Source organism: Moschus berezovskii, chromosome 16, assembly GCF_049115385.1.
Source record: "Moschus berezovskii isolate FMDL1 chromosome 16, NW_MosBer_1.0, whole genome shotgun sequence".
Classification (NCBI taxonomy): Eukaryota; Metazoa; Chordata; class Mammalia; order Artiodactyla; family Moschidae; genus Moschus; species Moschus berezovskii.
Genome location: NC_142475.1, coordinates 75,358,480 through 75,373,837, shown reverse-complemented (window position 1 = coordinate 75,373,837; position 15,358 = coordinate 75,358,480). Strand labels below are relative to the sequence as shown.

The 15,358-nt window shown below is 43.5% G+C and overlaps 1 protein-coding gene and 1 pseudogene across 1 annotated transcript in view; one reads left to right on the top strand and one right to left on the bottom strand.

Annotated features, from left to right (window-relative positions):
- Positions 1-7,957: 7,957 nt before the first annotated feature.
- UBXN2B (UBX domain protein 2B) overlaps positions 7,958-15,358 on the top strand; it is a 30,503-nt gene continuing 23,102 nt past the window's right edge. Inside the window, exon 1 of the mRNA XM_055432341.2 lies at positions 7,958-8,081. Coding sequence (XP_055288316.2) covers positions 7,998-8,081 — 84 coding nt within the window. The 5' untranslated portion in view covers positions 7,958-7,997. The remainder of the gene's footprint in view (positions 8,082-15,358) is intronic.
- On the bottom strand, positions 11,824-14,714 carry LOC148775281 (lanC-like protein 2; annotated as a pseudogene).

Genomic DNA, 15,358 nt, shown 5'->3' with positions numbered 1-15,358 from the left:
ACCTGAGCAGCCTCCTGAGGGCACACGGGGAAGGTGTGCTGTAGGGAGACTGCCTATGGGTCAATGGAGCAACCAGGACCTGCCCATCAGCACGAGTGACAACTACCCCCAAAGAAGGCCGCGGTCTCAGGCCTGCACCTGTCTTTCACCACAGCTAAAACGGATCCCTTCGGTCCTGCTGTCCGGTGTCATCAGGTCATACTGGAATCTGGTCCTTTATTGAACACTCCCTGGCTGGCCTCCATAGAGCTGCTAAATTCTGGGCATTTACTTAGCTGCCCCATTTTCAGGCACAGGTGAACAGAACTTCACTGCTGCAGTTCCAGTGGTTTTTACTCTTCCTTTATTCTCCTTGTTCTACCTGGGGATGCTTTCTTGTCTGAATACTTCACTAACAAACACAAACAGTTACACATGACACAGCTGAGAACTGGGAAGAAAGCATGAAGGGGGAAATGCCTGTGGAGAGCAGAGCTCATGTGTAAGAGTGATGCCATGTCCTCATAATTCTTTTCTATTACTTTGGTTGCACTGCACAACACGCAGGATCTTAGTTTCCTGACCAGGGGCCCATGCCCCCTGCATTGAAAGCTCAGAGTCTTAACCACTGGACCTGCAGGGAAGTCCTTGTGTCATGCGTGTGTGTTTAGTTGCTCAGTCATGTCTTTGCAAGTCCATGGACCTTAGCCTAGCAGGCTCCTCAGTCCATGGAATTTTCCAGGCAAGAATACTGGAGTGGGTTGCCTTTTCTCCTCCAGGAGATATTCTTGATCCAAGGATCCAACCCAAATCTCTTGTGTCTCCTGCATTGGTGGGCGGATTCTTGACCACTGTGCCACCTGGAAAGCCTCACATAATTCTGAAGCCACCATCTGAGAACAATTCTAACTTTTCTAACTGCGATGACAGAGGGAAAAGCTTGGTAGCTTCCTATATGAAAAGAGCAGTTTTCTGGGCATCGTGTAGTGATTATTACAACACTACCTTTTCTTAGTTACAGCTCCTAGTCCACTGTACAGGATCTCCGTCACAATTTCAGAACAAGATGCAAGGGACTGTTTACTCCAGGACCAGTGATTCAGAACCAGTGTAGGAAAGACTTGAATGCTCCCTGCTCTTAACCTGTGAATCACACTGAAATAGTCACTCCTGATGTCCCATCTCCAGCTCCCCTCCTTAGACCACACGGTGGGACTGCAGTCACTCAAGTCCTGGACAGTCAGGCAGGACCCCTGGACTCACTTTGGCCAAAGACATATGAGTGGGAACATCATGTGCCAGATCCAGGCAACAGCTTTAAGATCTGAGCATGATTTGCCGAATTTTCTCCCCACTGTGTGACAGCAGAGATTGTTCCAGAGGGCGGAGGTGGTGATGTCAGTCAGGGTCTCTAAGCGAGACTAACATGAGACAGAGACCATTGGCTCATCCTCACCCCATAGTCTATAAGCACCACGGAGATCTGTGGACTATTTGTTACCAGAATATCACATTTCCTGACTGGTGTGTACACATACACTAATTGTACATTTAGAACAATTCCCATATCAATGGATATTTTATCTCACATATGGTCATAAGAAATTAGATTATCTATACTCAAGATTACAATAAAATAAAAGGTTGTTACTTCTATAGGTAGATCTAATGATTGTCTTTAAAAGGAACAGCAGGGGAGAAAAAAGAAACAGCTGGTAGATAAAGAGAATACAGCTGAGCCTTGAACACCATGAGCTTGACCTGCACAGGACTGAACTTTTTTCAATAAATACATACTACAGTTAACTACATGATCTGTGGGTTGATACTCAGATCCAGAACCACCGATGCAGAGAGCTGAATGTAAAGTTACAGCACATTTTTGACTATGCAGACTATGCCCCTTCATTGTTCAAACATCACTTATACACATAAACTAGAAAAAGCAGAGGAGAGGCAATGATGCAATCAGGAGTTATTAACAGCAGTCAGAATTTGGGACTGGAAATTAAGAGGAGGAAGCCTAGCAAGTATTAGTAGCTCAGTTGTGTCCAACTCTTTGCGACCCCTTGGACTGTCGCCCACTAGGCTCCTCTGACCATGGGATTTTCCAGGCAAGAATACAAGAGTGGGTTGCCGTTCCCTTCTCCAGGGGATCTTCTCAACCCAGAAATCTAACACAGGTCTCCTGCATTGCGGGCAGATTCTTTACTGTCTGAGCCTCCAGGAAGCCCAATCCTAACAAAGAGCTTGCCAAAGAAAAGGAACCCCTAGTCGTCTGCAAAACTCCTCTGCAATCCCTCACCAGCGCCTTAGCTGTGGGGACCTAAGAAAAAGTCCAAGAAACTGAGTAGAAGGCTGGAAAGTAGCCTGAACGAGCTGGTCACATACTGAAAGAATGTCTCTTTTTTTTTAAACCCCCTGTGCTATTCACAGTTACAGACACAGCACAATTTAAGTCTTAACTGCCTTGTAAACACTTCCTCCACTATATTCTTAAATTTAAACAATGAACAAAACAATAAATCAATGTCTGATGTGCAGCATTTGTCAACTTCTGAGATGTAAATACTCCCACACTGGTTGAGTTTCAAGCTACCAATATGCTGTCACCACAGCAGACCATTATATGGTATTTCATCATGTAAATACAACAGATGTATGGATAATAATAAAGTGTATTTAAATAATTTGGAAATAATCTCTTCTGTATTGATTACATTGCTTTTTAATATGATTTCATTGTAAGTTTATGTAATTTACTTTTTATTACTTTTTTAATTGAAGCATAGTTGATTTACAAGGTTATGTGAGTTTCAGGTGTATAGCAAAGTGATTCAGTTATACATATATATATTTATATATCTTTTTTCTAGTCTTTTCCATTATAGGTTATTACAAGATATTGACTATGGTTCCCTATGCTATATTGTAAAACTCCTATTGTTAATCTACTTTATGTACGGCAATGTGTATCTGAGGCTTCTGTGAGCTTCCCATGTGGTGCTAATGGTAAAGAACCCATCTGCCAATGCAGGAGACACAAAAGCAGATTCAATCCCTGGATAAGAAGATTCCCTGGAGAAGGGAATGGCAACCCACTCCAGTATTGTTGTCTGAGAAATCCCATGGACAGATGAGCCTGGCAGGCTACAGTATCTGTTAGTTCCCATACTCCTGATTTATCCCTCCCCCTTTGCCCTTAATTTTTAATAATGGCTGTGTTTAACAATTGCTTTTAAAATTCCTGAAAAATTAACCACAGGCTCTCCTGAACCAGGATAAGCCACCTCCTGCACATCCCTGACTTTAAGTACCTCGAAAACACAGCTTCACTGTCCCAGCTGTCATTCTCAAACTGCTAAAATGTGGGTTTTCTTCTCTATGAAATTCATAATGACCATGGTACTGCAACCTCTTCTCTTAATCCAGTGGACACATTCCAATTCTAATGTTTTTTTTGGCCATACTGCGAGACTCGTGGTATCTTAATTACCCGATCCAGGATTGAACTCAGGTCAAGGCAGTGAAAGCGCCAAATACTAACCACTAGCCCACCAGGGAACTGCTCCAATTCTAATCTTGATTATCTGTAGGAAATGGCACTGTTGGTCTCCTCGAAATTCTCCCTCACTAGTCTATCCAGCCTCTTGTCTTCATCCTTCCTCTCTGACTACTTCCAGCGTCTCCTCTGAATATTCTCCTTTTACCCGCTGAGCCTTTCAGGGTTGTTTTTTTCCGAGTATTCTTGGTCCTCAAATCTTATCACATCTCACACTTTTCCAAAAGCCTCACCTACCCTGTTATCACTCACAGGCAGTCAACACCAATTCTATATCTTCAGACCAGAGTCCTCTCCTCGCCTCCTGGTATCTAGACCCACATCTGCAGTTGCTCCATGAAGTATTTTCCCCCTGTGTCCCACAAAATTTTTACATTCAAAATGTCCACAACACTCTCATCCCTTGTGATTTTATGACTATGTTTAGTGTGATGTTTGGAGTCCTCCTTCTTTGTGTCTATGGGTATGGGTATATCTATTACAAATTTTAGGTCCCAAGAGGTTTACATACAGCCACCTATTATATAAATTAGACAGGATGATTTTAAGTTGATGATCTCCAAAGTGACCTTTCCTATTTTATTTTACATCTATACAATTTGATAGATGTTCACTAAACCTCCTGGGGTAAACATTCCATGATGTATGTAAGTCAAATCATTATGCTATACCCCTTAAAGTTACACAGCACTAGGTGTCAGTCATATCTCAATAAAACTGGAAGAAAACAAAGCAAAACAAAGCCACAACATGCCCATAACAAACTTGTTTCTTTCTTTTGAAGTCTGCCTCTCCTTTTCAACTCAAAGATTTATAGGAGGCACTATGTGCCAAATCACCTAGCCAAAACCCTGAGTGTCATTCTTTACCCCTTCTTCTTTCCTATATTTCCCATGAAAGACTCCAGCATCAATTGGCTCAGGTCCTAAAATCTCTACCAATTATTGTTTCTCTCTTTACTCACTGCCACTGATAAAACTTTAATCTTGGAAATCCCCTCATTGCCTTGGGCCCAGGTTCGATCCCTGATCAGGGAACTAAGATCACACAACCCACACATCCAAAAAAAAAAAAAAAGTTCTTTAATCTTGCTCATCCCTCACTGTTGTAATAACCTGCTAATTTCGTGATTCTTATTCATCTTACATACTGAGGCTTCTGCTATCTTTTTAAATCACAAATCACTTAATGGCTCCCAATTGTCTTAGACCAGTGGTTCTCAACCGTGGCTGTGCAACAGAATTATCTGGGGTGGGGGTTCAACCAATTGTGTAAATGTATGATATATATAATAAGGTACACTCATTTTAAGTATATAGTTCAATGTTTTTGACAAATACACATACATATATGAGTTGACTCACTGGAGAAGAGTCTGATGCTGGGAGGGATTGGGGGTGAGAGGAGACGGGGACGACAGAGAATGAGATGGCTGGATGGCATCACCAACTCGATGGACGTGAGTTCGAGTGAACTCCGGGAGCTGGTGATGGACAGGGAGGCCTGGCGTGCTGTGGTTCATGGGGTCGCAAAGAGTCGGACACGACTAAGTGACTGAACTGAACTGAACTGATATGTAACTATCACTACCAATAAAGATATAAAATATTTTCATCACCTCAAATAGTTCCCACATATCCTTTGTCGATCAAATTCCCCAAGTTTATCATTTCCCAAAGAGTTGACCCCAAGCAATTTACTGCCAGCTTTCCATCAGTAAAGATAAGTTTTGCCTGCTTTAGAATCTCATACACATTGAATCAGACAATATTTACTTTTTTGCATCTGACTTCTTTTACTCGAGATCGTGGCTTTGAGATTCAGTCATGGTGTGTGAATCAGTAATTTCTTCCATTTTACTGTTGAGTAGTAGTCTGTGCTATGAAATTTCTCAAAATGTTATTCATTCATTTCTTGATGGACATTTGGATAGTTTCCAGTTTGCAGCTATTATGAGTAAAGCTTCTATGAACATATGGGTACAAATATTTTCATCAACATATGTTTTCATTCCTCTTGGGTCAATACTTGGGAGGGTCAATGCTGGGTCTTAAGATCACTGAATACTTAACTTTAGAAGAAACTATTTTCCAAAGTAGCTCCACCACTCTCCATTTCGCCAGCATTGTAGGAGAGTTCCAGGCAGAAAGCCAGGACAAACATAGCTCATCTCACTTGTTTCCCTTCTCTGGCACAGCACAGATCTGTACTGCCTGTAGTTCGGTGTCTGAAAATAATCGTTTCATATATTTTGTCTCAGTTCAGTCAGTTCAGTTCAGTCGCTCAGTCGTGTCTGACTCTTTGCGACCCCATGAATCACAGCACGCCAGGCCTCCCTGTCCATCACCAAATCCCGGAGTTCACGCAAACTCATGTCCATCGAGTCGGTGATGCCATCCAGCCATCTCATTCTCTGTCGTCCCCTTCTCCTCCTGCCCCCCAATCCTTCCCAGCATCAGACTCTTTTCCAGTGAGTCAGCTCGTCACATGAGGTGGCCCAAGTATTGGAGTTTCAGCTTTAGCATCACTCCTTCCAATGAACACCCAGGATTGATCTCCTTTAGAATGGACTGGTTGGATCTCCTTGCAGTCCAAGGGACTCTCAAGAGTCTTCTCCAGCACCACAGTTCAAAAGCATCAATTCTTCGGCACTCAGCTTTCTTCACAGTCCAACTCTCACACCCATACATGACCACTGGAAGAACCATAGCCTTGTGTTTTCATTGTTGGGAGGGGAAGGCAAATCCAGTATCAGGAACACTGTCATGGCCAGAAACAAAGTCCACATGGGGAGCACCTTTAAAAAATTTGCCTGACTGGAATCCCGTACTAATTAAATCTGAGTTCCTGCATTGGGAATGGGAGGGGAGTTCTTTGTGCATGAGCATTGAGAATCATTGGCCCAGGGCATAATATTTGATCTCTTCACTAAAGCAAGACCCCTCAGCACCTGTCCTGCATCTCCAGGCTAGATGGCAATCACGCAACCCAATACCAACCATCATTTATCATTTCTCCTAATGTTTAGCCATGTGGTATTTTACCAGCATGAACATGGTATTTCAAACCCATGCCTTTCCCTGTGGTCCTTTTAAGTTCAAAGTTTATCAGGAGCACTTATCTTTCAAGACTGGGGCAAAATGCCATTGATTTTATGGGATATAAGGAAGATACAGGGATTTCTAGAGGAGAATGCTGTACTAATTGAACAAGATGGTTGTACTAATTGGACAAGATGTTGGACGAGATGGTTGGATGGCATCGCCGACTCAACGGGACATGAGTTTCAGCAAACTCCTGGAAATAGTCAAGGACAGGGAAGCCTGGCCTACTGCAGTCCATGGGGTTGCAGAGTGCTACATGACAGAGCGGCTGAACAACAAATACTGTACTAAAAAGAACACTGGGATAACCAGCAAATGCAAGGCTTAGTATCCGCTACCGCCATTCACAACAGGGTGAATTTAGTGGTTATTTGTCATCAGTTTTCCTCAGGTATAACACGGAATACAATACTCACCTCCTACAGCAGTAGACAGAACACAACGCACCCAGCACGGTGCACGTAGCAGGTGCCAACAGAATATTTCCCTTCACACCCATATTCCACTCCTAACATTTCCTGCAAAGTTTTACTGCAAATGTCATTTACTCTGTTTATATCTCTTTTCCTCCGCTAGACTGTGAGGTTTATAATGACCAGGTCTACTTTCTTTTTACCTTTGCGTCCGGGGTCATAAAAAAAAAAACAGGAGTCTGAACAAATTTCAAATGAACAGAGAATTTAGGAGTCTCTATCTCTAATCGCCGGAGAAGGCAATGGCAAGCCACTCCAGTACTATTGCCTAGAAAATCCCATGGATGGAGGAGCCTGGTAGGCTGCAGTCCGTGGGGTCGCTAAGGGTCGCACACGACTGAGCGACTTCACTTTCACTTTTCACTTTCACACATTGGATAAGGAAATGGCAACCCACTCCAGTGTTCTTGCCTGGAGAATCCCAGGGACGGGGGAGCCTGGTGGGCTTCCGTCTATGGGGTCACACAGAGTTGGACACGACTGAAGTGACTTAGCAGCAGCAGCATCTCTAATCGCAAAGAGAGTTTACGGGGTTCTTCCTCAAGAACACTTCACGCTTTGGGGACGACGCACCACCCAATTCTTGGCAGGGAAACGAGAGAATGTGACCGAGATTGGGAAAGTAAGGTGGCACTCTCCATCAGAAGACATCGTCTCCATGGGGTAAAGAAACCCGCAAGTCCGTGCTGCCGTTCTCGGAAGGGAAACTCGGAGCCAGCTTCCTTTAAGGAAAGGAGCGGGACGGACAGGTGGGCGGGCGCCGGAAGAGGGGCGCGGGGGGGCGGGGCGCACAGGGACCGCCCCGCCCCGCCGTTGCCAGGCAACCGGCCCCGGAAGTCGCGGGAGGCGCGGCGGCGGCGGCGCCGGGAGCCGTGAAAGATGGCGGAGGGCGGCGGCGGAGAGGCGGGCGAGGAGGAGCCGAGGGCGGCGGGGCCGCGGCCCCCAAGCGCGCGGGACCTGCAGGTGCGGCGGGGAAATGTGTGGGGCCGTTGCGGTCGCGGCCGAGCTTCCTCTGACCCGCCCGGGGACCGAACTCGGATTCCGTGGGTCTCCGGCGGGCGGCACGCCGGGCAGGGGCGTCGGGAGAAACGAGTGTCGGCGCCCCGCGCTCTCGGGTGTCCCGGTGGCGTCTCCCGTCCACCCCTCTTGCCGTTTAAGAAGCAGCTGTTGATTTCGAATGGCTTCTTTGAGGGGTCAGTTGAATGCTTCACTCGTTGACGCTCCGGTCAGACTTCTGCAGAAGGAAACTCTGAGGTGGCCGTGGGGAAGTAGAGTCACGAGGAAGACGGTTTGGTCTTGTTTCTCTCGGATGCTGTTTCTGGCTTATTTAAATGTAAAAATGGTTCCTTTTTATCGGAGAGCTTTTCCCTTTCAGAATGAACTAAAAAAGTATTTCATCCTACGGCTCGCACCCTAGTCGTAAGTGCTATAGTCTAGAAAACAGTGCACGTAAGAAACGGGATGTAAAACTTTTAATGTTACAAGACATTGACATTAATTGCCTCAATACCAGCGCCCCGAATCTTGCTCTGCCAGGTGCTTCACGCTATTCATTTTAGGGTGTTTTTTTTTTACTGTCCCTTTGTGAGATGGTTGATAAAATTCAAACAGTAAAGATCTGTGTGTGCTCAATCGTGGTTTGCGACCCCGTGGACTGTAGCCTGCCAGGCTCCTCTGTCCGTGGGTTTCTCCAGGCAAGAATGCTGGAGTGGGTTGCCATTTCCTTCTCCAGGGGATCTTCCCAACCCAGGGATCGATCCACCATCTCCTTCATTGGCAAGTGGATTCTTTACCACAGAGCCACCTGGGAAACCCCAAACGCCTGTAGGGACTATAATTAAACATGAGTGTCACTCCATCTACAAGGCTTGTTAGAAAAGGTGTATTACAGTTCTTTGTTGTCACACCTTCTCTGCTTCTTTAAACGAATGTGTATTGACCACCTGCCCTGTAACATACTACTAAGCTCTGGGAATGCAGAGATAAATAGTACATCAAATCCACAGTTGGTGCTGGGACACTGTGGAAGGGCCTAGAAGCTTGAAAGGCATTTCTGCCCATTGTTTGCCTAAATAAGATACACATGTATTTAACATAACATTTTTAAGATGGAGGATGATTGAGTGCCAAGATAAGCAGTGCATACAGTGATGAATTTGGAGAATGGAGTGATCAGTGTCAGCTTAGGAAACGAACTCAGTGTATTGATAAAACACTTGCAGTATTTATGACTCAATTTAGTATTAGTAAACAGAATCGAGGAGTAGGAAGCTTTCATCTACTTCATCTTGTCTTTTGAAGGCCAGCATCACTAAGAGGCTGCATGTGCTGTTGGGGGGAAAATGGTGTTTCTGGTCAGAACAACTTCAGCTTGCTTCTTGACCTTGCTGCTTAGTAGTTACCTGAGTATAGGAGAAATGTCCAAACTTCTCTGATCCTGTGTCTTTATTCATAAACTCAGGGTTATGTTGATCACAGGTGTCAAGGATGAAATAAAGGAATGTCTATAAAGTGCCTCTTCAGTCCGGTATTACCCTGGCTCAGACTTGCTTACTAAATATTTGGTTCTTTTTCCCTTAAAGGAGAAAAATACTGTAACTTTCACTGGTTAGTCCATCTAATGCTTATTAAGTTAAAAAACTATGTGACCTAATATCCTTTGTCTGATTTAAATCTATTTCTTCTTATGTGAAAAATGAGAACAGCTTGGTTAATGATCACCTGATACTTGTCAAATTTAGACCGAGTCCACTGGATTAAGATAAGGTTAATTGTTGGAGATGTTGTTGTAGATGTCACTAATTGTGAGAATGCCTTCCTTTCCACCATCTATTAGAAAATAAACTTTTTTTTCCAGTCTCCTATCTACTTTTTGGTAGGTAGATAACTGATTTTTTTGTGAATGTGATTTAGTATTTCAAATACATTAAGTATTGATAATGTTTCTTTTAGAATTTAATAAGAATGTGAAAAATTTGCAAAGAAACCCCAGAACAAAAGAAGCAAAGTAATGACATATGAAGAAATAGAGTGTGTATCAAAGGTTTAAAAGAATTGGATAATGTTCTTCTCCCCAGCTGGTTTCTTGGATAGTGAATATTTTTGGATTATCTTTTTATTGTTTAATCCTGCTGTGCTTATTTTAAGCATTACCCAGTTCTCAGTAGATATTTCTTACTTTCCTGACAACTTGCTCTGAGAGTCTTTCACAGTATTATTGAGGAGAAGGGTGATGTGTTACTAATTGGAACAAGCAGAAGTACTGCTCAGTGCCTATTTCTCAGCTGCCGTGCAGTGTAGGGTTTGTCAGCCTCTAAATTAGGAGAGATTTCCTCATTTACCACACCAGGAAAGATGGATGGTCGTCCCCCAAAAGCCTCCCAGCACAGAAGCCTCTGACTCTAACGGCAGAAATTTCCCATGGGTCCCATATTATTGAGAGTACATTTTATCTCCTTTCCTCCTCCAGAATTGGGAACATTCAAGGGGGAAGCTTGGGACAGGATTGTTAGTGACAGTCTGTAGGTACTCAGTCGTGTCTGACTCTTTGTGACCCCATAGACTGCCGCACACCAGGCTTCTCTGTCGATGGGATTCTCCGGGCAAGAATACTGGAGTGTGTTGCCATTTCCTACTCCAGGGGATCTTCCCTACCCAGAGATCTAACCCACATCTCTTCTATCTCCTGCACTGGCAGGTGGGTTCTTTTCCTCTGTGCCACCTGGGAAACCCCTGTTAAGTGACACTTGTTGTTCAGTCACTCAGTTGTGTCCAACTCTTTGTGACCCCTTGGACCACAGCTCGCCAGGCTTCCCTGTCCCTTCACCAACTCCCAGAGCTTGCTCAACCTCACGTACATTGAGTTGGTGGTGCCATCCAAACATTTCTTCCTCTGTCGTCCCCTTCTCCTCCTGCCTTCTGTCTTTCCCAGCATCAGGGTCTTTCCAATCAGTCGGCTCTTTGTATCAGGTGGTCAAAGTATTGGAGTTTCAGCTTCAACATCAGTCCTTCCAATGAACACCCAGGACTGATCTCCTTTAGAATGGACTGGTTGGATCTCCTTGCAATCCAAGGGACTCTCAAGAGTCTTCTCCAGCACCACAGTTCAAAAGCATCAATTCTTTGGCACTCAGCCTTCTTTATGGTCCAACTCTCACATCCATACATGATTACTGGAAAAACCATAGCTTTGACTATTCAGATCTTTGTTGGCAAAGTAATGACAAAGTGACAGTACTCACCCCCAGAACCTCAGTGTTCATGAGTAGTTCTGAACATCTTCAGAGAGCCCTTTGTCTCTTGTCGTGTCCTTCCCTCTATCCACACACATGGAGTTATCAGATTAGATACACTCTGTTCCAGGTTTCCTCCAGAATGACATCAAAAGAAAAAGATTTCTGTTTTTATTTCTCTATTTCGATATAGGTTGGAGTTGGGGGAAAGTTGGGGCTAACTTAAGTACTTACCAGGGTTTGGAATAGGCTTTGGGTGGGGCAGAGAGGGGAGTTCCGTCAGTGAGAAATGAGTGGGACTGTCTGGGACCTTCGTCGTGTTGGCGTCAGTGTCCCTTATCCTTGGTTCTCAGGTAAACGTGCATCAGAGTCACCTGAAAGGTTGGTCAAGCATGGGTTCCTGAGCCCCACCCTGAGTTTCTGGTTCTTTTGGTCCGGGGTGGGGCTTGAGCACCTGCAGTTTTATTTTTTATTTTTTTTTTTTTTTGGACATGAAGAATCCATAGTTTACAGCAGCGAGGGGCACTGTTACAGAATGCTGATGGGACGGTCTGTCAGCACACTCTGACACGGGGGTCCAGGAAGAGGTCTGCGTCTGTTTCTCCCGCCTGCAGGACTCCCAGTTGGTTCTGTGTCAGGCATTAAGCAACCTGGTGGCTTCTGGTCCAGTCAGGTCTCTTAGTCTTTTTGAACCTTTGTATCCCTCTGTGAAGAGCTGAGTTCAAACACTGGAAACCGTGATGCCTCTGGGGCCAGGATGTCGGAGAGGAAGTGAACAGTGCCAGCCATACCTTCAAAGAGAGAATAGGGTCTGTCAGGAATTCGGCAGCCATGTGCTCCATAATCTAGACACCACTCTGCAAACTTGCAAGCTCGGTAGAGGTACTTTTTATCCTGTGTTATGTGATAAAGGGAAAGGAAGGAGTAGCCGTTCCCAGCGGTCCCATGGCAGATCCCATAGCCCTTCCGCAACAGACCTCGCTGCCAAATCACGTCGCTGCACTCCACTGCATCCTTCAGGTACTTCTCCTCTTTAAAAACCTTGTATGCCTGCATGAGCATGTGGATGACACCGGGGGCCCCATGGCACCAGTGCACCAATCGGTCTGTCTCATTGCTTAGTGACGACGGATAATTCCCAGATCGGAATCTTTTGTGGCGCATATAGTCAATACTAGGTTTCACCATTTCTGTCAAGGTTTCTTGGTCCACTTTTGCTGCTGGCTGTATCAACTGGTAGTAGATCCCGGCCATGCCATGGGCTGCTCCAACATACTGCTTCCTGTGCCACTGATACAGCAGGGGACAGCGCTCTACCTTCTTCTCTTCCCTGGACAAAGCTTTGCCCGATTCAAGGATAGCACTGACTACCTGTCCAACCAGTATAAGCAGAGCAATCATGTGGATCAGCTGTCTTCAGCCCTTCTTCCATTTGCTGTAGAAGATCTTTAATTTTGGTCTGGATCCGTCTTGTGAAGTTATTAATAATCTATATGAATACTGCATGTTTGGCTGTATCTTCCTCAGAAGAAAAATGCAAAAAAGTAAGCATTTCTTCCCGTCGCTGTGGAAAGGGAGGCCCAGCTCCTCGGGGGAGAGCGGGGTGCGAGAACATGGCGGTTCTTCGGCCTGCCTCTCGGCGGCGGCCTCGTAGTCGCACCTGCAGTTTTAAAAGGCCCCCAGGTGATGCTGATGTTGCTCTTTTAGATTTAAGTCTGTATTGTACCTTCTGGGCTTCCCAGGTGGCTCGGGTAAAGAATCTGCTTGCCAGTGCAGGAGATGCTGGTTCAGTCCCTGGATTGGGAAGATCCCCTGGAGGAGGGCATGGCAACCCACTCCAGTATTCTTGCCTGGAAAATTCCATGGACAGAGGAGCCTGGCAGGCTAAGGTCCACCGGGTCACAAAGAGCAGGACTGAGTGACTAAACAATAACATTATGCCTTCTGGCAGTTGTCTCTTAAGACTGGGAGTTCCAGTACTTCCAATCTTTTGCTATGTTGTTGATATTCTTACCCACAGTTTCAGGTTCTTTTCACACATTCATCACATTTCCAGTTCTACAGAAAATATTATCAGTGCTTACATACTTAATTCTCTCTGTATAATTGAAATATCGCATAATTTAGTTGTTTAGCACATGGACATCTGTCCTGATAATTCACAGTGCATAATTATTTCACAATGCATATATTTTTATCTCTTTATTTGACTGAGATTTTTCTGTCTTTTTCTACTGGTTTTAACCAGTACATTAGTTTATTTTCTCTCAGATGTGGTGTAATTTGCTATGTCCAATAATATCAGTTAGCTAATGAATTTATGCCATATGATGCTATAGGGACATCATGGATCCTGGCATTAATTCCCTTTATCATTCATTTTCTTCTAAGTTAATAATGTGCCAGTAATAACTGGGACCTTTCAGCTAGTTGGACTCCCTGGTCTGATGTAATTTTCTCCATATTCCTATTTTATTAATATATGTTCCACATTTCATGGAGTCAGAAGGCATTATATGCATTATTCATTTATTTTATAGAAGATTATTTGATTGACAGGGTTTGTTCAAATCTTTTTCAAGCAAAAAACAAGGTACAAAACTATAGGAAATTTTGAGTTTGCCAAAAAGTTCATTTAGATTTTTCCATAACAGCTTATGAGAAAAACCCAAACAAACTTTTGGCCAACCCAGTATCTCAGTTTTTAAATCTATAGCATAATTTATCTACCCATGTCTCTCTATGATTCCTGTTGTGTTATAGTGTACATAATTTAGCAATAATTTTTTGGGTGCCTGTCCAGTTCTGCATTAGAAACAATTTGGGAAGCCTAAATTATAGTAGGGGGAATGAAATAGTAAGAAAATTACACAAGTGATGAGAATGTAATATTTAATATGTGTCAATAATAGAATGCCATATGCTGTAAGGATTTAGTCAAGATACATCACTTTAGTTAAGAAAACTAGAAAAGGCTTTGTAAAGGATGGCTGTAATGGGCCTTTGACATACAGGTACCATCTCCATTAATGGAGGAAGAGCATAAAAATAATTCGTAGAGCAATATTATTATCTCATGAGGAAATCCATAAAGGAATATGGTTTTGAAGAAAATGTTTTAAGGTAAAAATTTCTGAAAACCTTGGGTCCAGGTAATTAGAGTGTCTTTCTCTGTCCATCTGTCTCATTTATTTTTTGTGCATGGTCGGGGAGGTTTGTTTCTCCCTTTTGGAGAAGGTAAGGTAGGAAAAGATCATAGATGGTGTATAGATCTTCTGCAGGAAGAAGAATCTTGGGGAAAATGAAGCAGTGATAAAAGTCATTGTTGAGCAGGTTTTAATACTACCTTCTGGTAATGGAGCATTTGCCTAGTGCTTCACGTACAGTATGTAATCCCTTTATTGTAGACATTGGAAGATGAGGGAACTAAAGCTCAGAGAAGTTAAATAATTTGCTTAAGCTGACACAGTAAGAACCTAAGTTAGGATTTTAATAAGATTCTTTTAGGCTACACTACACTTTTATAATTAAGATTTCCTGCAAAATTAACATGATAGAAATATGAAAGTTGACATATGTGTATGGAGTGGCGGTCAAAGTTAGGTGGGAAAAATAAAGCCTTTCAGTTTTGTTTTCTTGTTTCTTGCATATTTTAAAGGTTGATTAATAGAATCTTCAGAAAATTAACTTTGCCCCAGTTCCCTATTTTTCTTTTCCTCCTGAGGACAGAATCCCTGGAGATTGTTTCATATTTCTCATGCTTCTAGGAGTACTTCATCTGAGTTTTGTTTCTTGGTTTTTTAATTTTCCAAAGATTAGGGTCATGCCTGTTTTAATTGAATAGCCACAGGGGCCATTAGGGAAAGTCTTTGAGTTGTCCAAGGATGTCAAAAGTGGGAACAATATAACATACAATAATGAAATATTTTGATAATTTCTTAAAATTCCAGTTTCAAAAAGTATGCTTTGTTGATGTCATTTTGAAGAAGATATCCAGCCATATATCTG